Source organism: Callorhinus ursinus, unplaced genomic scaffold (assembly GCF_003265705.2).
Source record: "Callorhinus ursinus isolate GAN/ISIS: 27379988/994484 unplaced genomic scaffold, GSC_fseal_2.0 scaffold94, whole genome shotgun sequence".
Classification (NCBI taxonomy): Eukaryota; Metazoa; Chordata; class Mammalia; order Carnivora; family Otariidae; genus Callorhinus; species Callorhinus ursinus.
This window is the reverse complement of record NW_027397156.1, coordinates 1,800,228-1,825,015: the sequence shown is the minus strand read 5'-3', so window position 1 is coordinate 1,825,015 and position 24,788 is coordinate 1,800,228. Positions and strand designations below refer to the sequence as shown.

Below are 24,788 nucleotides of genomic sequence, written 5' to 3'. Positions count from 1 at the left end.
GCTTCCTGCTGAGCGGGGAGCCTGATGTGGGGCTTGATCCCAGGACCCTGGGATCAGGACCTGAGCCGAAGGCAGACGCTTAACGACTGAGCCACCCAGGGGCCCCTATTTTACTTATTTTAAAAATCATCTTCTGCTCTATAATATAAACACTGAGAGGGCAGAAACTTTTGTTTCCAGTGCCTGTCATAATACCAGCCATGTACCCAGCCATGCTCAGCAAATACCACGTCATAAATGAATAAATGGGCATTAAAGATGAGAAATTCATGGCAGTTTCTAACATTTGTCATCTACTTCCTAATTCAGTGTTAATGAGTAGACTTCTACGTGTTATGTAGAAGTGAGGCATGAAATGAAGTATTCAGAAGGAAGACATATCTAGCAACAGGGTACTTGTTCCTCATAGCTCACAATTACCCGTAGCCATCTTAACCACCCACCTGACAAATTCCTCTTCAATTATTGAGTGGTTCCACAGGTGACGGATGTCCAACTGGAGCAGCTGTGTTAGAAGCTGAAGAATTGGCTGCCTCTCTTCTTCCCAGTCAAAGCCATGGGCTGTCTTGGCCCGGGCTTTCTTTCCCTAAAAAAGGACCATATGGACATGTAGGGAAAAATAAGAAAACAAATCGGGTCAAGATCTGCGAGTCTGAGTGCCCAAACTACCCAGTATTGAGACAAGGTAGAAACTAACAAAGAAGACATAAACAAATTCCAAAATATAGAAGAGTTTCTTGTCAGGGAAGAATATGCTGTGATACTTTTGAGTATTTTCCCATAAACCGTAAATAAGGGCAGAAAGGACTCCCAGAATTGTTGGAGTCCCTTCTTTCCCATCCATCCCCCTATCTGTCCAGTCCCCATATTAAGTGAGCCAGAAACTTCAAATTACCTTCCCAAGGTCCAGGTCCATGAGGCTTGTCTGGCTGCTCATGGTCTCAAAGGATTCCAAGAGGCGGATCAGAGCATAGCAGTTCATTTTGAGAGCATTTAGGTGGGCGCTCCTATCTGACACACTCAAAGCTGCATCATCCAGGATAGTGGGAAGTTCCTGGGAATGACGGGACACCACTGCGAGGGGCAGAATCTGGAGTCGGCTTCATTCACTTTCCTCATACACCCCGACTTCAAAACACCCGGCAATTGCAGCCATCAGATTACCAAAGATCTGTGTTTCATCTCTCAGTGGTCACAACACAAGCCAAGTCCTTTGGGACCTCCGACCTCGATACCCTGAACATGCCCTGTCCCCACTCTCTCACTCCAGCTACCCCAGTTTCTCTCTGGAGACTGGAAGAACCACCTCTGTTAAAGAGAGGTAGTTCAAAAGTAGGGAATATTTCTTGTTGGTCTGCCCTTACAGCGAACACACACAACTCTGTACTGCCCACCAAGATTACAGACCTTAATAGGTCAAAGGTACCCGGGCTTAGCCAAACCAACTGAATCACCACAGCCTTGATATCATCACGTGGCTGATAAAATGTAGGAAACAGTAAGCAAACAAACAAACAGCGACAAACACCTTCCATCCCCTACCCCCTGACCCATAAACACCTTTTATCAGGAATTCCAGAGTATCTTCCTTGAGGCCAGGATCTATACTTCGAAAGTGACTATGAGGGAAAGAAAGTGTGGGGGGGTGAGACAGGAAACTGCAGAGCCCATTCTAGGTCAGATCAAACCTGAAGAATCTAATACTTAAAAATATCTGTGAAACTGCTCAACTGAATAAATGTGGTGTTAAGCTGGGGTAAATGCTCATTAGTAGAGATATCAGCACCCAAAGCCTTTATCAGTGAACCTATAATTTGGAATTTCAGGACTAACATGCAAAGTTAGGGTCGACAGCGAACAGTTCTTAAAAGTACCAGCCAGCTAGGTGCTTTATACTTACTGTAGAATGCTATAGATAGTATCAAAGTGCTCCAGCATAGCCAGGGGCCCCTGAGTTCGGAAGGCAGCCTGAAATGCTATAAAGATGAAAGAAACTAATTAATAAAGAGGAGAGGGCTTTTTGGTAAATTCTATTCACGGCAGAAAATCGAGTTAATTACTTTTATTGTTTGAATCACAAAAAGAGACCGTTCATTTCTTTTTTTTTTTTTTTAAGATTTTATTTATTTGACAGAGAGAGACACAGCGAGAGAGGGAACACAAGCAGGGGGAGGGGGAGAGGGAGAAGCAGGCCCCCGCTGAGCAGGGAGCCCGATGTGGGGCTCGATCCCAGGACCCTAGGATCATGACCTGAGCTGAAGGCAGACGCTTAGTGACTGAGCCACCCAGGTGCCCCTTTTTATTTATTTATTTTTTTTAAAGATTTTATTTATTCATTTGAGACACAGAGATACAGAAAGAGAGAGAGAGAGAGAGAATGAGCAGGGAGACAGAGGGAGACAGAGAAGCAGTCTCCCTGCCGAGCCAGGAGCCCAATGTGGGGCTCGATACCAGGACCCCGGAATCATGACCTGAGCCGAAGGCAGACGCTTAACCATCTGAGCCACCCAGGTGCCCCATCAATGTAACCTATCATAATAATAGCTTACACTTGTCCTGTTTTATAATGAAAGACTTACTTGAGTTCCACTACATCTCTTAGTTTGATAAAGCAGATGGCATTATGCCTATTTTATGGGAAAAGCAACTAAGTCTCAGAGTAGTTGTGTGACTCGTTCAGTGTAGTTCGTAGTGAACACAAACTCAGGATCTATTTTTTTTTTTAATTTTGAAATTACAAAAGTGGCAAAAAACGTACAAAGTTTCTTTTTTTTATTTTATTATTATTATTATTTAAAGATTTTATTTATTTATTTGACAGAGAGTGACAGCGAGAGAGGGAACACAAGCAGGGGGAGTGGGAGAGGGAGAGCAGGCTTCACGCCAAGGAGGGAGCCCGATGTGGGACTCGATTCCAGGACCCTGGGATCATGACCTGAGCCCAAGGCAGATGCTTAACGACTGAGCCACCCAGGCACCCATATTTTATTATGTTTTTAAATAAAGATTTTATTTATTTATTTTTGAGAGAGAAAGAGCACAAGCAGGGGGAGCAACAGAGGGAGAGGGAGAAGCAGACTCCCCGCTGAGCAGGGAGCCTGATGTGGGGCTCAATCCCAGGACCCTGGGATCATGACCTGAGCCGAAGGCAGACACTTAACCGACTGAGCCACCCAGGTGCCCTCATACAAAGTTCTTATACTTTTCACTCTAATAACATTAACATCTTACATAACTCGGCACAAGAATCTATTCTAAACTAAGGAATTAACATTAACTCAATGCTATTAATCAATCTACAGACCTTATTTGAATTCTGTTAGTTGTTTTACTTAAGTCCTTTTCATGGTCCAGGATCCAATCCAGGATCCCACAATGCATTTAGTTGTCATGTCTCCTTAGTCTCTTCTCATCTTTGCCTTTCAGTCTTGACACTTTCAAAGTGTGCTATTCAGTTATTCTGTAGAATGTCCCTTGGTCTGGGTTTGTTTGCTATTCTTTCATGATTAGATTGAGGTTACGCATTTTTGGCAAGATGAATGCAGAAGGGAGGCTGGGTCTTTTCAATGCATCATACCAAGAAGTACATGATATCAATACCTTATTAGTATGTTAACTTTGACCACTTGGTAGTCAAAGGTAGGTATCTCCTCTGTAAAGTTACTATTTTCCCCTTTGCAGTAATTAAGTATCTTGTGGGGAGATATTTGCACCTCTGCAAATATCCTGTCTCTCATCACATTTTGCCCACTATTTTAGGCATCTGTCCATGATTCTTGCCTGCCACAATTATCACTGAGGTATTTACTATACAGTGGTTTCTCTTTTTTCTTTCTTTTTTTTAAGATTTTATTTTTAAGTAATCTCTACACCCAATGCGGGGCTTGAACTCACAGCCCCAAGATCAAGAGTCATATGCTCTTCCAACTGAGCCAGCCCGGTGCCCATATATGGTGATTTTTCCATCTCCAGCATTCCTTCTACACTTACTAATGGGAATGTCACTAGAAGGATGAGCTATCCCTTTCCCCTCAGTTATTTTTTTCTTAAGATTTTATTTATTTATTTGACAGAGAGATAGAGAGAGAGCACAAGTAGGCAGAGAGGCAGGCAGAGGGAGAGGGAGAAGCAGGCTCCCCGCTGAGCAAGGAGTCTGAGGCGGGGCTCAATTCTAGGACCCTGGAATCATGGCCTGAGCCGAAGGCAGCTACTTAACCAACTGAGCCACCCAGGTGCCCCTCCCCTCAGTTATTTATTCAAATTGGAGTAGACCCATGGACATTTCTTTTATTCTGTTTTAATCCATTCCTCCTACGATCTATTTTGTTGCTCAAAATATCCCATACTTGACCATTGGGAGTGCCATCAACTTGACCTGTGTCCTTTCAACATATTCCCTTTACTTTCGCTCTCCCAGTTTCTTGTACCACAAGATATTCCAGGATCATCTTCTACTTTCCCTGGCCCAGTCCTGGAATCAACCATGCTCAACAGAGTCCTGGTTTTCTTTATGGAAGTAAGGCATCTAGAAACCAAGTTCAAGGCACTAGTTAGGCTGACTGCTATTGGAGTATCATAGTTTTTAGGCCCTCAGTAGAGAATAGCAGGCATGTATGTGTATAGGCACACATATCCCCTACATCTATTTTTATATGTGTATATATTAAAAAATGAGTTCATTTACATATTTACTTAATCCTAGTATAAAACAGTTTCAGGGGATGCCTGGATGGCTCAGTCGTTGGGCGTCTGCCTTTGGCTCAGGTCATGATCCCAGGGTCCTGGGATTGAGCCCCACGTCGAGCTCCCTGCTCAGCGGGAAGCCTGCTTCTCCCTCTCCCACTCCCCCTGTTTGCGTTCCCTCTCTCGCTGTGTCTCTCTCTGTCAAATAAATAAAACCTTTAAAAAAAAAAGTTTCAGAATTGCTAACCTATAGTCCTATAAAAAAATGTTTACTAACTTAGCTTACAATAATTGTGTAAAGTTCTTTTTTCCAGAGTATATAGTCAAAATACTACTGCTTTTCAAAGCTACGTAGGTTAGTTCTTTTCTTCCCGACTCATTAATGTGATTATGTGAAACACTTATAACGTATTTGTTACCACTTTATATTACATTTTGAAAACCCAGTGTCTTTTGATTCTCAGGCCCAGTGCTCTTTTCATCCTGATCCTACCGCTTCTAGATAAACACTTCAGTATCAAGGGAGTAGAGTTGAATTATGTCTTACAACATGTAGGAGTGACAAGGCAGTATGGGAATTAGGTTTTGACCCAAGTTATACACCAAGCTCTTTCTGAGGACAGGGAAGAAAAGAATTCCACCGAATTCTTCTTTTCTGCAATACCAAGTTGGTTTGCCTTGAAAGTAAAGCCAGAATCTTGTACTCCAAGTATCACTGCTGGCATTGACCTGATTATAATGTTAGGATGTCCAACTACGTACAAATCCTCTGTGATTTTTTAAAAAAAGATTTTATTTATTTTGACAGAGAGAGAGACAGCGAGAGAGGGAACACAAGCAGGGGGAGTGCGAGAGGGAGAGGCAGGCTTCCCACTGAGCAGAGAGCCCGACATGGGGCTCGATCCCAGGACCCTGGGATCATGACCTGAGCCGAAGGCAGACGCTTAACGACTGAGCCACCCAGGCACCCCATCCTCTGTGATTTTTTTTTTTAAGATTTTATTTATTCATTTGCTAGAGAGAGAGACAGAGAAAGAGGGAACACAAGCAGGGGGAGTGGGAGAGGGAGAAGCAGGCTCCCCGCTGAGCAGGGAATCCGATGTGGGGCTCAATTCCAGGACCCTGGGATCATGACCTGAGCTGAAGGCAGACTCTCAACGACTGAGTCACCCAGGCGCCCCTCCTCTGTGATTTTTAACAAGCTGTCTTATTCCTCCAGTTCTTACAGCCTCCCTAGCACTATAATCATAACACATTCTCCTCTTCCTTTATACTTCTTACCCTTATGCCTCTCTGACTTTAATAGATGACTGCTCTCCACTTTACCAAAAAGAACAAGACCCAAAGCACAGGTTCTCTCGTAATCCTGCCTCCCTATCAACAAACGTCTCTGCCAACATCTTCCCATTCTTTACCTGAGTCTCAAGCAAAAAGTTTCTTTCTTCTAAAGCTAACCTGTCCCACTGCCCCGAAGATTCATCTCCTCTTTTTCACCTTTGCTTTTTATCCTGTCCAGGACTTGCTCTTATTGTGCCAACATGCTCAGGCCTCCCTTTATTTTTTCTAAAGATTTACTTATTCATTTGTCTGGAAGTGGGGCAGGGGGGGTGCAGAGCACAAGCAGGGGGAGCAGCAGGCAGAGCAGGCAGAGGGAGAAGCAGGCTCCCCGATGATCAGGGAGCCCGACATGGGACTGGATCCCAGGACCCTGGGATCATGAACCGAGCGGAAGGCAGACGCTTAACCGCCTGAGCCACCCAGGCCTCCCTTTAAAACAAACAAAACAAAAATGCTCAATGCCTTTCATTTGACCGTGCTATCATATCACTTTTAAATTGTGTCTCCTCTTTCAATTTCCTGAAATCTGTTTCTGAGATTTACCAATCTAACAACTATTCTCTCAAAGATTACCAACTACCCATTTTTTCATTACAACCAATGATTTTTCTTGGTCCACATATCTCTTTAATTCTTTGAAGCACTACCCACTGATCTAGTCTACAGTCAGACTGCTTTAGATTTACATTTGACTTGAACATTTACCAGGCCAAGCTACTTAGCTTACTAACTCTGTTTCTGCTTCTCTAAATTGGGTGTAATAAAAGATCACACCTATAGGGCTTTTCAGAATTTTTTGGTAAAGTTTAGTAGAGATAATCCCCATGAAGCAATCAGAACAATACTTAGCACACAATATAACTCAGTATATGTAAACTATTAACTAATCTTACAAACCTCTTTCTGTGATCTGGAAAATACAGAAAATGGAAAAAAGAGAAAGACATAAGCACTGTTAACACCTGGCTAAATTTTGTCTATTTTGTATGCACAGCATTTCTGCTGTTGAGGCCATATCACATATTCACTTCTCTGTTCTGCTTTTTAAAATTTAAAATTACAATAAGCATATTATGAAACCTCTGTAAATAATTTTTATTTATTTTATTTTTTTAAAGGTCCTTTTTTTTTTTTTTAAGATTTTATTTATTTATTTGACGGAGAGAGACACAGCGAGAGAAGGAACACAAGCAGCAGGGGTGGGAGAGGGAGAAGCAGGCTTCCCGCCAACCAGGGAGCCCAATGTGGGGCTCGATCCCAGGACCCTGGGATCATGACCTGAGCCGAAGGCAGACACTTAATGACTGAGCCACCCAGGTGCCCCTGTAACTAATTTTTAATGGTCACATAATATTCCACTGAATCTATGTATCTTAATTAACTTACTGTTCTTCTATCATTAGACCTTATGGTATTTCTTTTTTTTTAAGTACGTTTCATGCCCAATGTGGGGCTTGAACTATGACCCTGAGATCAAGAGTCGCATGCTCTATTGACTGAGTCAGCCAAGTGCCCCTATTGTTAGACATTATGGTATTTCTAATTTTTTCCACTAAAATTCACAACACAGGGCACCTCGGTGGCTCAGTCGGTTAAGTGTCTGCCTTTGGCTCAGGTCATGATCCCAGGGTCCTGGGATCCAGTCCCATATCGGGCTCCCTGCTCAGCGGGGAGTCTGCTTCTCCCTCTGCCCCTCCCCCCTGCTATGCTGCCCCCCAAATTCACAACACATTTATTCCCCTGGCAAATCTGGATTAAATCTAACTGACTGCTTACTCCATTCTTGTAACCACACAAATAAAAGTGGCTTGACAAAAATACACAATCATGCCAACTATTCTCACTTTAAACTTATGCCCATTAACCACAAGTGGACCCTTAGTATTTCTTGCTAGGCCTATTACAAATTCCCAGCCCTACTCACTTTCTTCTAGGCAATTATTTCATACTTTTCCTCTGCTCAGAAGATCAAGACCTTCTTCCCCAGCTCCCTCTCAGTTAAAGGGTTCACTTCCTATCTCATGGAGAAAATAGAATCACACAGAAGAGAACTTCCAGCCGCCCCAAGTTCCGTATCTTCCTGCATTATCTGCATCTGTGCCCACGTACTCTGCCTTCTCTTTTGCTGCTGTGGATAAACTATCCCATGCTCTAATGAAACCTTCTCCTCCCCCTGTGCACCAGATCACACACTCTCTCACCTACTAAAGATACTGCCCCAACACTCATCCCTTCTCCCTCCTGCATCATCAACCTTTCCCTCTCTGATCACTTCCATTCATTCAGCACATACACATGCAATACCACCCATCTTACAAAAAAAATCCTCCCTCAACTCTATCTCCTCCTCTACCACCACCCCTTTTCTCTGTTCCTCATTAAAGCAAAGCAACCATGATAAGTTATCTAAACTGTCCTCCCATTTTCTCATAAACCTCTTCCTATTAGGCTTTTGCCCCACCACTCCTCTGAAACTGCTTTCCCCAAGGTTGCAATCGCCACATTGCGAAGTCCAGTCATTAACTTGCAGTTGAGCTCTCCCTTTCTTTTTGAAATGTACTCAATAATTTAGCCTCCAGTTAGCACCTCTTGTTCACTTTCTGCCTCAATGATTGGTCCTCAGTTTCTCCTATTGGTTTCTTTCTCATCTTCCCAGCTTCTACCGGACTGTCTCAGATCTTACGTTTTTAAATTGCTTTTCTTCTCCATCTACGTTCAAATTTCATAGCTTTAAATGCCCTCTACAATGCTGAATATCAAACCCCAAATGTATAACTGTAGCTGGCACCTCTCCCCTGAACTCCAGAACTCTACAACCAACAGACTAAACCTGCTCCTCTCGGGCGCCTGGGTAGCTCAGTCAGTTAAGCATCTGCCTTCAGCTCAAGTCATGATCCCAGGGTCCTAGGATTCAGTCCCACACTGTCAGGCTTCCTGCTCTGCAGGGAGCCTGCTTCTCCTTCTGCCCCTCTCCCACTCATTCTCTCAACCTCTCTCTCTGCCTCTCAAATAAATAAAAATCTTAAAAAAAAAGTAAATACACCTGCTCCTCTCATATTCTACTCCATCTCAGTAAATGGCAGCTCCTTTCTTCCAAAAGCCTTGTCATCATGCTAGATTCTCTTTCTCCAACCCTATAAATTCAAGCCAATCCATCAACAATCCTTTTTGCTCGACTTTCAACATATGTTCAGTACCTAACTTTTTACGATTACCTCCACTGCTATCAACCCCAGGCAAGCTACCTGGTACTACTGTATTAGCCTCTAAACTAGTCTCGCCGCTTCCCTTGCCCCTTACTCTATTCAAAACAACAGGGATACTTTTAAAATGTCAGACTGTGTCACTCCTGTGCTCAAAACCCAATGGCTTTCAAACTCACTCACACTGAAGCTAAATCTTTACCATGACCTACAAGACTCTAGATTAGTGCTTCTCCAACTTAAATGCGCATCTGAATTACCTAGGGATCTTCTTAAAAAATGGATTTTGTGATTCAGTAGTTCCGAGTTGGATCTTGGATTTCTGATAAGTTCCTAAATCATGATTCTAATGTTGCTAGTTTGAGGACCACACTTAGAAGAGCATGACTATAGAGAAATCTGCATCACTTCTCATCTGACCTCTTTTGCCCTAACTTACTCTACTCCAACCATATTGGCATTTTCCCACCTCAGAGCCACGGCACTGGATTTTCTCTCTGCTTAGAATGCCTATGAGAATTGGCACAGTTCACTTCCTCACCTTTAAGGCCTCTGCTCGAACATCACCTATCAGCAAGCCTTCTCTTATCATCCAACATAAAATGCAGTTCCTACCCCACCATGCCATATCTTGTTTATCTTGCTTCTTTTTCTCCCTGGCACTTGCAACCATCTGATAAATCCCCTATTTGTATTTATTCCTTCTTGAGAACCCTGAGAGAAAGAACTCTGTCAACTTGTCTGTTTTGTCTACTGTTGTGTATCCAGTACCCAGAACAGTGCCTGGCACACAGTGTATTGTCAGTAAATACTTGTTCAACAAATTAAGTGATTTGATCTTGCAGAACTTATTGTTAGGGTTCTAAACACCAAAAGCAGTGCAATTGTTATGAAAAGAACTCTTAGAGTAATTATTTAAAAAATTATGCATTATAATAACTGAAGGACAACTGACTACAGTGTAGCCTGTGCAACTGGTGATGCCTATATCAATACAGTATGGAGAGAACAGTCTACCTCTCCCCTACAGTGGATACTGTTGGCTAGCCACCTACCCATTGACTGCCACACTCTGCCTTCTTTGCTTACCAAACAGTGATATGTCTAGGTTTGGGGAGGCTCCTAGATAATAATCTTGATCAATTTAGACAATCTGGGTGATTCCATTTCCCTTACCAGTAATTAGTCAGGGAAACAGGCAAAACCCAATTCTGGCTAAATCTGTTGGGAGGCTTTTGGTAAAGTTTTAAAAAAGGAAAGAAGAAAAGAAAAAGCATAAGATAAAAAAAAAAAGGATCACCTTTTCTAACTCTGGACATCAGAGCAAGGAGCTACCATCTAGCAACCATGATGGGAAGGCCAAGAGGAAACAAGCTGGAGTTAAATTATCAAGCTGCTGCATTAACCAACCCTTCTTGTTGTAGGAGATAACAAACGAAGTAGGTTATTATCCCTATCTTTACAGACAAGGAGACTGACGCACAGAGAGAATAAGTAACTTGTCCAAGGTCAAAGTGGTAGAGCCAGGATTCAGATTCAGATAGCTTGGCTCCAGAGTCTTAAATCTCTACTCTATGTACCTCTCCAAAGCAACCTAATTGATAGAAGACCACTTCCAATAAGTATAGTGATATTATGGGGTCTCGCTGATAATGTATAAATTGTCTTGTTCATCTGTAGGTTTCAATGGATAACCTTCATTGTCCATACACTGTTCAGTGTTGCAGCTGTACGTATTTGTCGTCCGCCCCCCCCCCCATTAGTGCACTCTTGGAAACAAGAGATCTAGACTTTAAAAAAGTATTACCTGAAACAAGTCAGGTCAAGTCCCACACATTCTGAGAAAGTCTATAACCTTTAAATCCACCAGAACTTAATTTTAGTTTATAAGAGGTAAAGATCAAAAATAAGTTTTTGTCCAGAGTACCCACATGCACCCAGACTGTTTATTGAATAATTGAGGAAAGGAGGTCAATGTGTATACTCTCCATGTAATACATCCCAAGCAATACTAGGAAAAAAACAGTGACTAGGCAAGACAAGTTCTTTGCCCTCATGGAGCTTAGTGGTGTAGTGGAACAGACAGACAATATAATTACATGTGGGAAGGTTGTTTCGAAGTGCTAGGCACAGTAGCAGCTATGGAGTCTTACCTCTAAGCTGTGATTGAAGATTTCTGATGGACAGTATCTCTTGCACAACATATTGATTCACCCCTCCACTTTTCAACAACTCCTCTGGGGATAAGGGCAGATGGAACTCATACAGTTGGGGAGACATCTTTCTCCCACTGGCTCACAAGGCTGGAAACCAAACAGCAAATAGGTCAGGGTCTATATCTAAGGCCTGTCTTTTTATCTGGTTCTATTATTCCTCCCCTCTCCAATACATGATGCTTATATCAAACTTATATCAAGCTGGTAACATTATCTTAGAGGATGTGAGATCAACCCTGGACTAGAATCTAATTCTAGTTGTGACTCTGCCATTTGGTCATGTCACATAACCCCGTGAACCTCATCTGCAAAACGGAGTTACTAATCTCTGATTATTTTACAAAGTTGTTGTGAGGATCAAATGAGTCAAGGGATACGAAAATGGACATCATATCTGATATAGCTCTCCAAATGCCAATCTCAAGGAATGCATAATAACATAACCCAATTTACACATGAGGAAATTGAAGCTAAGAAAGGTTAAGCGATTTGCCCATATTCCGTAGCGGATCTGTAAAACTTACTGTTTCTACATCTTACCCCAAAGATATACGCATGGAACCTCCCCGCCTCTCCTACGCGGCCTAATACCGCGTCATATTGCCCCGTCCCCAACACGCCCAGTCTTTCATTCCCCGCTGCCCATGAACACCACACCTCAGAAGAGTTCACCCGCCGCTCCTCCGGCTCAGGTCGTGAGGCCGAAACGAAGGAAAAAACACGGAGTGCACAATACGCACCAACGAGCACGGCAGCACTCGGAAGCGGGCAGAGAAACCGGCCAATCCCCGGCAGGCGGACGCAAAACACCGCTACACAGCCAGGCGCCGCGCGGGCAAAGCCACAAACGTGGAGTTCAAATCTCAACGGCCGTTAGGAGGCCAATCGCGACACTCACTGCGGGGACCGGCCAATCACATCGTAGGAGTCGGGAAGCCGGGCAGCCGCGCCGAGGGAGGGGCGGGGCCTAGGTCCAGTACCCGCCCCCTTCGCCTCGCGGCCACCGGGTTCTGCTGCCCTTCTAACCCGGGAGTGGTAGTGCCCCTGGGCTGGGGACCCACTCAGTCACCCTCCCAGGACAGGAGGCAAGTCCAAGCCGGGAGTTTAGGAGGCTCAGGCTCTAATCCACGTTCCGCCATCGCCTCCGCTATGTGACGTCCAGCAGGTTACTTCACTCTCTGAGCCTTAGATTTCCTCCCCTGTAGAAAAGGGGTAATAAAAACAGCTACAGCGCAAAACTGCTGTGAGGCACAGAAAAAGGAAGTTCAGGGTCCCAGGGTCTGCACCTTCATCTCCCTCACAGTTGAGGGACCCCCCAGGAAAGGGTGAATTTTCTTGAATTCACGTTGGGGGCTTCCCAGGCAACGACGATACGAGCGACTCAGCTCTTCTGACAGTCCACGACTTCCGCGGGCGAACCGGAAATGCCGGGGCGAGGCGAGGCGGGGCGGGAGGGTGTCAAGGCCTCGTACACCGGAACCCGGAGGGCGGGGCTTATGGCGGGGGAAGGAGGGGCCGAGGCGGCGTGAGGCCCAAGATGGCTGCCTCCACCTAGTGCCCTCTGACGTTAGAGTGGAAGGTCCCTGTCAGCTCCTTGAAGGCCACGTGCGACGCTATTCTTATGCTTGTGCTGGTGCTGTTGTGGGGGAGAGACGAGAGCAATGGCAGGAAGCCTCCTTTTGGGGGCAGGAAGGGTCCTATGGGGCCGGGTGCCCTTGGCCTGCAGAAGCTTCTCTTTGGGTAAGTGCTGATGTAGAAAAACGCCCCGAGAACTGCTTGCCTGTAAGGGGCTTATATTCATTCCATTTCTTCTTCATCCTTAGGTATTCCTAGAATGTTCCACGTAAGGCTCACCCTCCCTCCTCCCAAAGTGGTTGATCGTTGGAACGAGAAGAGGGCCATGTTCGGGGTGTATGACAATATCGGGATCCTGGGTAAGACGCGACTCCATGGCACAGAATTTCAGAATGGCATTTGTGCCGTAAAGATTTTTTTCCACCTGTGTAGGAATGGTGCCGTGCTCAATCGTAAGAGCAGACACGTACGTGTCTATTTAGGTTGTGTTCGGTGCTGTTATTCCTTACAATAACTTCTTCACTTTACAGCCAAGGAAACTGAGGCACAGAGACGTTGTGTGATTTTCCCAAAGCCAGTAAATGGCAGCGCCAGAATTTGAACCCCAAGCAGCCTGGCTCCAGAGTCTGTGCTCTTGAACATGTGGTGTAATGTGTCTTGTCTGTAGGTGTAGCTCAGGGAAGTGCAACTGTGTGCTGAAGGCTTAACTGGGTTGAGGCTCACTTCCCTCTTGTCTTGGAACTAATACGTTCTCTCACATTACACAGGAGACTTCAAAATGCACCCCAAAGAACTGATCAAGGGCCCCAAATGGCTTCGAGGCTGGAAGGGGAATGAATTACAACGTTGTATCCGAAAGAAGAAAATGGTTGGAAATAGGATGTTCCTTGATGACCTGCACAACCTTAACAAACGCATCAACTACCTCTACAAACACTTTAATCGACATGGGAAGTATCGGTAGAAGAGAAAGCTGGGAACTGTGGAAGAGGCACATCTATCAGCGCGGAGAAGGGGAACAGTACTTTTCCTTATAAGGAAAGGAATGTGTATGCTCCTTGTAATAAAATGGGGCTTCTTTGGAATCTGTTATCCACACACTTTATTTTACACTAGATGCTACTTTTACTCATTCCTGTAGACTCTGAAGTCTGAGATATCCATAAGTCCTATAGTCTTAGGTTTGGACTTAACCACTTGCCCTTTGCAGACGAGCCATACCTATAGCTTTTAAAAAAGAAAAATCATTGTTGGCACTTTTTGACATTTAGCCCTTCATATATTGAAAATGGTATTTTTAATTGCCTCATAATTCTGTTAAATGTATTTTTAAAAACTTTCACATTAGTTGAAATATAACAGATAAGTGGAATTATGCTTCTGCATTATTCTCATCAAAAATATTGGGTACCTTTTCTGAACTGAGAACTGTAGGAATAACAAAATATAATAGATAATATGCTTTTCTAGTTAGGGAGTAAAGATATATTCACACATGTACACTTTAATAGGAGGCATTGAGTACCATATGAATGGTTTACATCCTAAGCCTGACTGATCATCAGAATCATCTTGGTAGTTTCATAATTTCAAAAGCCTGCTCCCTGCCTCCAAAGATTTGTGATCTGTAGGGCTGAGCTGTTTTGCACATCTATGTGTCGTTTTTTTAGACACATTTAAAAAATATATCCATACATGCAATGCAAAATTTAAAATTACTAAAGGGTAATCAGGTAAAAAGTTTTCTCACAGCCTGTTTTTTTGGTGTTCCTTCACAGAGGTCACCACTCTTTTTTCCCAGAGGCAACCATTCTTAAAAGATTCTTTTTAGTCCTTTGGACATATATCGTGCAAGCATATATTAACTGTATATCTCCTTTTGAGAAGAGTAGGATTCCATACCCACTGTTCTCTACCTTTCTTATTTACTTAATATAACTTGGATATTTTATATCCTCACATTCTATACCATAGTGGTTTACTAGTTTCATTTTGATAGATATTTAGATTGTTTCCAGGTGTTTACTTATTCAAAGTATTACTCCTCTAGTTTTCGATAATTCTGATTAAAATCCCTCAGGTAATTTTAATTAGCCATGTTTGGAAACTTCTGACACGGAGATAAATGATCTAGATAAGAGACTGTATTTGGCCTAATCAGGAGAGGTGTCCTAGAAGAGGTTGGATTTCAGTAAGGGAAGAAAGAAGTGGGAGAACATTTCAACAGGGAAGAGAAGAGTGCTCAGTGGTGCACATGACCCAGCAATTCCACTCCTGTTGGGTATATATCCAACACAAATGAAAACATGTTCATACAAAAACTGGTACACAAATGTTCATAGCATTGTTATTCATTATAGCCAAAAAGAAGAAACAACCCAAGGGGCGCCTGGGTGGCTCAGTCATTAAGCGTCTGCCTTTGGCTCAGGTCATGATCCCAGAGTCCTGGGATCGAGCCCCGCATCGGGCTCCTTGCTCTGTGGGAAGCCTGCTTCTCCCTCTTCCACTCCCCTTGCTTGTGTTCCCTCTCACTGTGTCTCTCTCTGTCAAAAAATAAATAAAATCTTTAAGAAGAAACAACCCAAATGTCTATCAACTGATAAATAAAGAAAATGTGGGGGGGTGCCTGGATGGCTCAGTTGGTTAAGAGTCTGACTTCAGCTCAGGTCATGATCTCAAGATCCTGGGATGGAGCCCTATGTTGAGCTCCACACTCATTGAGGAGTCTGCTTCTCCCTCTCCCTATACCCTTCCCCCTACTCAGCAGGGAGCCTGCTTCTCTCTCTCCCTCTGCCCCTCCCTCAGCTTGTGCCCTCTCTCTCTCAAATAAATAAATAAAATCTTTTAAAAAAGAAACATCATGTATGTAAATTAAAAGTACATGAACAGATAATAGTACACATTTTCCAAAAACAATTATATCAAGCAATTTATAATGTCTGTGGCTCGGGAGGGGAATAGGGGAAAAAGGAATAAAAAAATGAAACACATCTTTTGATGGATAAGTAAAGATCATGTGGTCTACCAGAAAAACAATGTTTTTTTTTTTTTTTTAAGATTTTTTTGACAGAACGAGAGAGCACAAGTAGGGGGAACAGTAGAGGGAGAGGGAGAAGCAGGCTCTCCGCCAAGCAGGGAGCCTGATGCGGGGCTCGATCCCAGGACCCTAGAATCATGACCTGAGCCGAAGGCAGATGCTTAACCATCTGAGCCACCCACATGCCCCAAAAATGTTCTATTTTTGTCTAGGATGATTCATATTCTTTTTTTTTTTAAGATTTTATTTATTTATTTGACAGAGAGAGAGAGACAGTGAGAGAGGGAACACAAGCAAGGGGAGTGGGAGAGGGAGAAGAAGGCTCCCCGCTGAGCAGTGAGCCTGATGTGGGGCTCAATCCCAGGACCCTGGGATCATGACCTGAGCCGAAGGCAGACGCCCAACGACTGAGCCATTCAGGCACCCCTAGGATGATTCATATCCTAATAAACACATTTATTTAGTCTTGTTAGTTTCTTAAACTTATCAGTGTTTATTATAACAGGTCAAACTTTACACACCCTCAAGTCCTTTTGGTATTCTCACCACCTATTATACAATCATATGTAATGTACATGTACAATATATATGTTTGTTGCTGGTTTGGGGTATAAAACATAATGTAGTTCAAGATAGCTGTACATAGTAGTTTTCTGGGGCTGCCATAACAAAATATCACAACTTTGGTGGCTTAAACAACAGCAATTTATTGTTTCACATTTCCAGAGGCTTAGCAGTCTGAGATCAAGGTGTCAGCAGGGTTGGTTCTTCTGAGGGTTATGAGGGAGAATCTACTTCATGCCTCTCTCCTAGCTTCTGGTGGTTTGCTGGCAATGTTTGGTGTTCTTTGTCTTGTAAACATATCAGCCTGATCTCTGCCTTCATGTTAAAATGGCATTCTCTCTGTGTGCGTGTCTCCAAATTTTCCCATTTTATAAAGATTCTAGTCATACCAGAGTGGGGCCCGCTCTACTCCAATATGACTTCATCTTAACTAACTACATCTGCAACAACCCTATTTCCAAATAAGATCACATTCTGAGGTACTGAGGGTTAGGACTTCAACATAAAAAAATCGTTTAAAGGGAAATCGGAGGGGGAGACGAACCATGAGAGACTATGGACTCTGAGAAACAAACTGAGGGTTCTAGAGGGAAGGGGGTTGGGGGGATGGGTTAGCCTGGTGATGGGTATTAAAGAGGGCATGTATTGAATGGAGCACTGCGTGTTATATGCAAACAATGAATCATGGAACACTACATCAAAAACTAATGATGTAATGTATGGTGATTAACATAACATAATAAAATAAAATTTAAAAAAAGATTTTATTTTTAAGTAATCTCTACACTGAATGTGGGGTTCGAACTCAACCTCAAGACCGAGAGTCATATGCTCCAAAAACTGAGCCAGCCAGGTTCCCCAGGACTTTCACATAAAAATTTTTGAAGGACACAATTCAACTCATAACTATAGTCTTCAGTCTCCCCGATACATATATATACACCACTGGTATATATATCTACCAATATATATACCACATTCCTTTGATTTTTCTTAGTTCTTGAAATTTATGATTCTTTATAGCTTCAATAGATTCTCCAGGTTTGATTTGGGACTCTTCCCAAAGCCAGTGGCCTCTATTAGTTATCTTGTCAGGAAACTGGATTTATACTTCTCAATCCCTTCCTTTCTTATAGTCCCCACCCCCCCTCCTCTTCATCATAGTTATCTCAGCATTTTGGCTTAAATCAGTAGGCAATATCTACATTATTAGGACCACGTCAATATTGTTTACTACTTAGTGTACTGTGGAATAACTTGTGTTTCTTATTTAAAAACTCTATATCTTTATTGAGATACAATTTGCCCAGTTCAATGGCTTTTAGTATATTCACTGAATTGTACATCCATCATCATACTCAATTTTTTAACGTTTTCATCATTACTCCAAAATGAAACCCTATACTCCTTAGTTGCCACCCTCAATTTCCCCTCCCTCCCAGTTCTAGACAGCCACTAATCCATTTTCTGTCCCTATAGATTCTTGCCTATTCTGGATATTTCATCTAAATGGAATCACACCATATTTAATCCTTTATGACTGGCTTTTCAAACTTAGCATAGTACTTTCAAGGTTCATCCATGTTGTAGCATGTATCAGTACTTCCTTCCTTTTTATTGCTGAATAATATTCCATTGTATGGATATACCACACCATATTTATCCATTTATCAGTTAGCGGACATTTGGGTTGTTTTTACTTTTTGGTTATTCTGAATAATGTGGCCTATGAACATTCATGTAACAAGGTTTTGTGTGGACATTTTCATTTTTCTTACATATATACCTAGAAGTGGAATTGCTGGGTCATATGGTAACTCTATGTTTAACTGTTTGAGGAATTGCCAACTCTTTTCCAAATTGACCACATTATTTTGCATCTCTACCTGCAGTGTATGAGGGTTTAATTTCTCCACATGCGTGGCAACACTTGGTATTATCTGTTTTGCTTTTGTTTTTGTTTTTCACAGTAGCCATTCTAGTGGGCATAAAGTAGTATCGCACTGTTGCTTTGATTTGTATTTCCCTGATGGCTAATGATGTAAAGCATCTTTTCTTGTGCTTAATGTCCATTGGCATATCTTCTTTTAAGAAATATCTATTTAGATCCTTTGTTCATTTTCAAACTTTTTTATTATAATTGAGTTGGAAGAGTTCTTTATATATTCTAGACAATTATCATATCAGATATCTGATTTGCAAATATTTTCTTCCATTCTGTGAATTCTTTTCACTTTCTTGATCACATTCTTTGAAGCACAAAAGTTTTATTTTTAAGAAGATTTTATTTATTTATTTATTTTAGAGAGAGGAGCAGAGGGAGAGGGAGAGAGTGAATCCCAAGCAGACTCTGCACTGAGTGCAGAGGCTGACTCGGGGTTAGATCTCACAACCATGAGACCATGACCTGAGCCAAAATCAAGATTCACAGGCTTAACTGACTGAGGCACTCAGGTGCCCTGAAGCACAAGTTTTAAATTTTGCTGATGTCCTGTGTATTTTTTCTTTTGTTGTTTGTGCCTTTGTTATCATATGTAAGAAACCATTGCCTAATCCAAGGTCATGAAGACATAGAACTATGTTTTCTTTTAAGACTTTTATGGTTTTAGCTCTTACATTTAAGTTTTTGATACATTTTGAGTTAATGTTTGTGTATGGTGAGAGGAAGCCATCCAAATTCATTCTTTTGCATGCTGACATCCATTTGTCCCAGCATCATTTGTTGAAAAGATTATTCTTTCCCCCATTTAATGGTCTTGGCACCCTTGTTGAAAAATCAATTGACATAAATGTGAAGTAACTTCTATTTCTTATTTAGCTTTTTGTTTTTCCTTAAGTTAGTAATTGCATTTTTTCTTTGTATCTAGCTCTAATTTTTTTCCATACATCTCATCAGACCTGTAAAAATAATGGTTCATATTATTTTTCAAATATTTAAACATGTCAGATACTTTATTAATTTTTTTCTATGGAGACTTTCCCAGTTTTTTTCTAACCTCTTATTTCAGTCAGGACACATTGTTTCTGGGTCTGTGGCACAGCTACCATTCCAAGGATTTTCTTTCACCAGTATGTGGATCCAGCATTCCATACCCTACATGTATTGCCTTTCTCTTTCTTGTTTGCCAGAGCACATCTTGTAGTAGCCTACTTGAAAAGGGAGGTAAGAATTTTTTTTATTTAATTTTTTTATTGTTATGTTAATCACCATATATTACATCATTAGTTTTTGATGCAGTGTTCCATGATTCATTGTTTGTGGAGGTAAGAATTTGATGCTGAAAGAAGTCTATATTCTACCTTTTGATATATATTGATCTTATTTTTTATATTGATCTTATATTGATAGTTCGGTTGGTAGAGAATTCTAGATTAATGATCATTTTTCTTCAGAATTTTAAAGGTACTGCCACACTGTCTTCTATTTCTAATACTGTATTGAGATGCCATTCTGATTCTTTTTCCTTTTCCCCCCCCTTTTTTGAATTCTTTTAGGATCTTCTCTTTTTCCATAATATTCTGATTTCGTAAAAATGTGTCTTGATGTCCTTCTTTTTTTCTTTGTGTTGGGCACACAGCACATTATTTAATCCAGAAGGATTTGTTCAATTCAGGAAAATTTTTTTGTATTTCTCTTATAATCCTGTTTTCTCATTTTATCTCATATCCTGTTTTCTCTTTTTAGAACTCCTATTAGTCGGACATTGGACTATTTGGTTTGATTTTCTAACTTTCTTTCTTATTTCCTATCTCTATCTCTATCTCTGTTGGCTCTTGCTCTTGGAACCTTGTTTCTTATTTGTTTGCAATTTTTGACTACAATTTATATTTCTTGGAACTGTATCTGTGGAAATTCCCCAGGGCCTAGATTGAGGATGAGCTCATCCAGAGAGGATTGCATTGCTTCTGCCTGGAGCTTGGTGGCACTATTAACCTAAAACCACTTTAAATTCTTACCATTTTGTTGTTAGGATCAACAAAAAATTCAGGCAGAAAAACAACACTTGTGGTTATAAATTCTCTGCTAGTATTTAAAAGAAAAAAAATAACAGATCTCTACTAGGCACCTAGGTTCGAGATAAACAGTGTTCTATGAAGTCTCCTAGGGCAGTGTGGGTGTGAGTATATTTTAAATCCACTCTTACATGACAATATAGGGGTTCTGACTTTATGGTGGGGACTTTCTGTTAGATTTCCAACCCTAGAAAAGCCCTGAGCTCTGTCTCCTCTGCCACCATGGCATCCAGTGAGGCCATCACCATGCCTAAATTCAACTTTTTAGCAAATGCCCATAAGGCAAAACAGGCTTCAGTGCTCAGCTTATCTCTCTGAGTACCAGCTTTAACTTAGTTTTTGGTCTACACAGTCTTTATTTCCTTGTCAGCTCATAAATGCATTTTATTTTATTTTTTAAAGATTTTATTTATTTATTTGAGAGAGTGAGAGAGAGAGAGCCCAAGAGGGGGTAGGGTCAGAGGAGAAGCAGACTCCCTGCTGAGCAGGGAGCCTGATGTGGGACTCGATCCCTGGACTCCAGGATCATGACCTGAGCCGAAGGCAGTCCCTTAACCAACTGAGCCACCCAGGCGCCCCATAAATGCATTTTAAAAATAACCTTTGAGGCAAAAAATCTAGAACAGTTAAACAATTTTGAAAAAGAACAATGAAGTGGGAGAAATAATTCTATATGATGTTAAGGCTTACTATATAACTACAGTAATTAAGACTGTATTATTGGTAGAAGGAAAGACATACAGATCGGTGGAACTGAATAGAGAACCCAGAAACAGACCTGCACAAGTATGCCAAACTGATTTTTTTAAAGGGAAATAACACCTTTTTATTTTTTTCTTTCAAGTTTTTATTTAAAATTTTTTTGAAGATTTTATTTATTTGAGAGAGCGAGCGAGCACGAGTGGGGGGAGGGGCAGAGGGAGAGGAAGAGAGAGAGGGAGAGAAGCCGACTCCCTGCTGAACGTGGAGGGGTGGGGTGGGGTGGGGCGATGGGGCCTAGATCATGACCTGAGCTGAATGCAGACACTTAACCAATTGAGCCAACCAGGCTCTCCTCAAGTTTTTATTTAAATTCAAGTTAGTTAACATATAGTGTAGTACTGGTTTCAGGAGTAGAATTTAGTGATTTATCACTTATATATAACACTCAGTGTTCATCACAACACGTGCCCTCCTTTTTTTTTTTTAAAGATTTTATTTATTTATTAGAGAGAAAGAGGGAGAGCATATGAACTGGGCGGGAAGGAGGCAGAGAGAGAGGGAGAAGTAGACTCCCCAATTAGCAGGGAGCCCAACTCAGGGTTTAATCCCAGGACCCTAAGATCATGACCTGAGCTGAAAGCAGCTGCTTAACCAAGTGAGCCATCCAGGGGCCCCAACAAGTGCCACCCTTAATGCCCGTCACCCTTTTAGCCCATCCCCCCCACCTCCCTTCCAGTAACCCTCAGTTTATTCTCTATACTTGAGAGTCTCTTATGGTTTGCCTCCCTCTCTATTTTTATCTTATTTTATTTTTCCTTCCCTTCCCCTATGTTCATCTGTTTTGTTTCTTAAATTCCACACATGAGTGAAATCAAATGGCATTTGTCTTTCTCTGAATGACTTATTTTGCTTAGCATAATACCCTCTAGTTCCATCCACATCGTTGCAAATGGCAAGATTTCATTCTTTCTGATGGATGAGTAATATTCCATTGCATATATACACCACATCTTCTTTATCCATTTGTCAGTCAGTGGACATTTGGGCTCTTTCCATAATTTGGCTATTGTTGATAATGCTGCTATAAACATTGGGGAGCATGTGCCCCTTCGAATCAGTATTTTTGTATCCTTTGGATAAATACCTAGTAGTGCAATTGCTGGGTCGTAGAGTAGTTTTATTTTTTAACTTTTTGAGGAACCTCCATACTGTTTTCCAGAGTGGCTGCACCAGTTTACATTCCCACCAACAGTGTAAGAGGGTTCCCCTTTTCCCCCATCCTCCCCAACATCTGTTGTTTCCTAAGTTAATTTTAGCCATTCTGACAGTTGTGAGGTGTTATCTTATTGTGATTTTGATTTGTACTTCCCTGATGATGAGTGATGTTGACCACTTTTTCATGTGTTTTTTGGCCATTTGTATGTCTTCTTTGGAAAAATGTCTGTTCATGTCTTCTGCCCATCTTTTTTTAATTTTTAAAAATTTTTTTGTTATGTTAATCACCATACATTACATCATTAGTTCTTGATGTAGTGTTTCATGATTCATTGTTTGTGCATAACACCCAGTGCTCCACGCAGAATGTGCCCTCTTTAATACCCATCACCAGGCTAACCCATCCCCCCACCCTCCTCCCCTCTAGAACCCTCAGTTTGTTTTTCAGAGTCCATCGTCTCTCATGGTTCGTCTCCCCCTCCGACTTACTCCCCTTCATTCTTCCCCTCCTGCTATCTTCTTCTTTTTCTTTTTTCTTAACATATGTTGCATTATTTGTTTCAGAAGTACAGATCTGTGATTCAACAGTCTTGCGCAATTCACAGTGCTCACTATAGCACATACCCTCCCCAGTGTCTATCACCCAGCCACCCCATCCCTCCCACCCCCCACCACTCCAGCAACACTCAGTTTGTTTCCTGAGATTAAGAATTCCTCATATCAGTGAGGTCATATGATACATGTCTTTCTCTGATTGACTTATTTCACTCAGCATAACACCCTCCAGTTCCATCCACGTTGTTGCAAATGGCAAGATCTCATTCCTTTGGATGGCTGCATAATATTCCATTGTGTATATATACCACCTCTTCTTTATCCATTCATCTGTCGATGGACATCTTGGCTCTTTCCACAGTTTGGCTATTGTGGACATTGCTGCTATAAACATTGGGGTGCATGTACCCCTTCGGATCCCTACATTTGTATCTTTGTGGTAAATACCCAGTAGTGCAATTGCTGGATCGTATGGCAACTCTATTTTCAACTGTTTGAGGAATCTCCATACTGTTTTCCAGAGTGGATGCATCAGTTTGCATTCCCACCAACAGTGTAGGAGGGTTCCCCTTTCTCCACATCCCCGCTAACATCTGTCGTTTCCTGACTTGTTAATTTTAGCCATTCTGACTGGTGTGAGGTGGTATCTCATTGAGGTTTTGATTTGGATTTCCCTGATGCCAAGCGATGTTGAGCACTTTTTCATGTGTCTGTTGGCCATTTGGATGTCTTCTTTGGAAAAATGTCTGTTCATGTCTTCTGCCCATTTCTTGATTGGATTATTTGTTCTTTGGGTGTTGAGTTTGATTAGTTCTTTATAGATTTTGGATACTAGCCCTTTATCTGATATGTCATTTGCAAATATTTTCTCCCATTCTGTCGGTTGTCTTTTGGTTTTGTGGACTGTTTCTTTTGCTGTGCAAAAGCTTTTTATCTTGATGAAATCCCAATAGTTCATTTTTGCCTTTGCTTCCCTTGCTTTTGGCGATGTTTCTAGGAAGAAGTTGCTGTCTTCTGCCCATTTCTTAACTGGATTATTTATTTTTGAGGTGTTGAGTTTGGTAAGTTCTTTATAGATTCTGGATATTACTCCTTTATCCGATATGTCATTTGCTAATATCTTCTCCCATTTGGTAGGTTGCCTTTTAGTTTTGTTGACTGCTTCCATTGCTGTGCAGAAGCTTTTTATCTTGTTGAAGTCCCAATAGTTCAGTTTTGCTTTTGTTTCCTTTGCCACCAGAAATGTATCTAGCAAGAAGTTGTTGCAGGCCAGAGAGGTTGCTGCCCAAGTTCTCCTCTAGGATCTTGATGGTTTCCTGTCTCACATTTAGGTCTTTCATCCATTTTGAATTTATTTTTGTGTATTGTATAAGAAAGTGGTCCAGTTTCATTCTTCTGCATGTGGTTGTCCAGTTTTCTCAACACCATTTGTTGAAGAGACTGTCTTTTTTTCATTGGATATTCCTTCCTGCTTTGTTGGAGATTAGTTGGCCATGTATATAGTTGTAGGCCCATTTCTGTATTGTCTATTCTGTTCTATTGATCTATGTGTCTGTTTTTCAGCTAGTACCACACTGTCTTGATGATTACAGCTTTGTAATACAGCTTGAAGTCTGGAATTGTGATGCCTCCTGCTTTGCTTTTCTTTTTCAACATTACTTTGGCTTTTTGGGGTCTTTTCTGGTT

At 41.7% G+C, this 24,788-nt stretch overlaps 2 protein-coding genes and 1 non-coding gene across 6 annotated transcripts in view; 1 reads left to right on the top strand and 2 right to left on the bottom strand.

Annotated features, from left to right (window-relative positions):
* The window catches only part of NCAPD2 (non-SMC condensin I complex subunit D2), a 29,814-nt gene extending 16,966 nt beyond the window's left edge, over window positions 1-12,848 (bottom strand). The window contains exons 1-6 of one of the 4 annotated variants that reach the window (XM_025851882.2): window positions 12,098-12,848; window positions 11,378-11,527; window positions 1,901-1,976; window positions 1,561-1,619; window positions 896-1,074; window positions 444-586 (exon numbers count right to left, since the gene is read on the bottom strand). In XM_025851882.2, the coding sequence (XP_025707667.2) occupies window positions 444-586; window positions 896-1,074; window positions 1,561-1,619; window positions 1,901-1,976; window positions 11,378-11,504 (584 nt within the window). In that variant the 5' untranslated portion in view covers window positions 11,505-11,527; window positions 12,098-12,848. The remainder of the gene's footprint in view (window positions 1-443; window positions 587-895; window positions 1,075-1,560; window positions 1,620-1,900; window positions 1,977-11,377; window positions 11,528-12,097) is intronic. The other 3 variants (XM_025851883.2, XM_073888764.1, XM_073888765.1) reach the window with 3 other exon arrangements.
* Window positions 1,151-1,479, bottom strand: LOC112808752 (small nucleolar RNA U85). The gene has a single exon (XR_003204425.1). It is a non-coding gene; the product is annotated as a small nucleolar RNA U85 (small nucleolar RNA).
* A 115-nt stretch (window positions 12,849-12,963) lies between the features above and the next one.
* On the top strand, window positions 12,964-14,100 carry MRPL51 (mitochondrial ribosomal protein L51). Its single transcript, XM_025851885.2, has 3 exons — window positions 12,964-13,180; window positions 13,264-13,374; window positions 13,783-14,100. The coding sequence occupies exons 1-3, from the start codon at window positions 13,102-13,104 to the stop codon at window positions 13,977-13,979; spliced, it is 387 nt and encodes a 128-aa protein (XP_025707670.1). The 5' UTR covers window positions 12,964-13,101; the 3' UTR covers window positions 13,980-14,100.
* The last annotated feature ends 10,688 nt before the right edge of the window (window positions 14,101-24,788 follow it).

Bases quoted from the DNA above. Each gene is read 5' to 3' on its own strand.
- MRPL51 (XM_025851885.2), top strand. From the start codon at position 13,102: ATGGCAGGAAGCCTCCTTTTGGGGGCAGGAAGGGTCCTATGGGGCCGG. The intron at 13,181-13,263 runs GTAAGTGCTGAT...CTTCATCCTTAG, and splicing joins CTGCAGAAGCTTCTCTTTGG to GTATTCCTAGAATGTTCCAC. The intron at 13,375-13,782 runs GTAAGACGCGAC...CACATTACACAG, and splicing joins TGACAATATCGGGATCCTGG to GAGACTTCAAAATGCACCCC.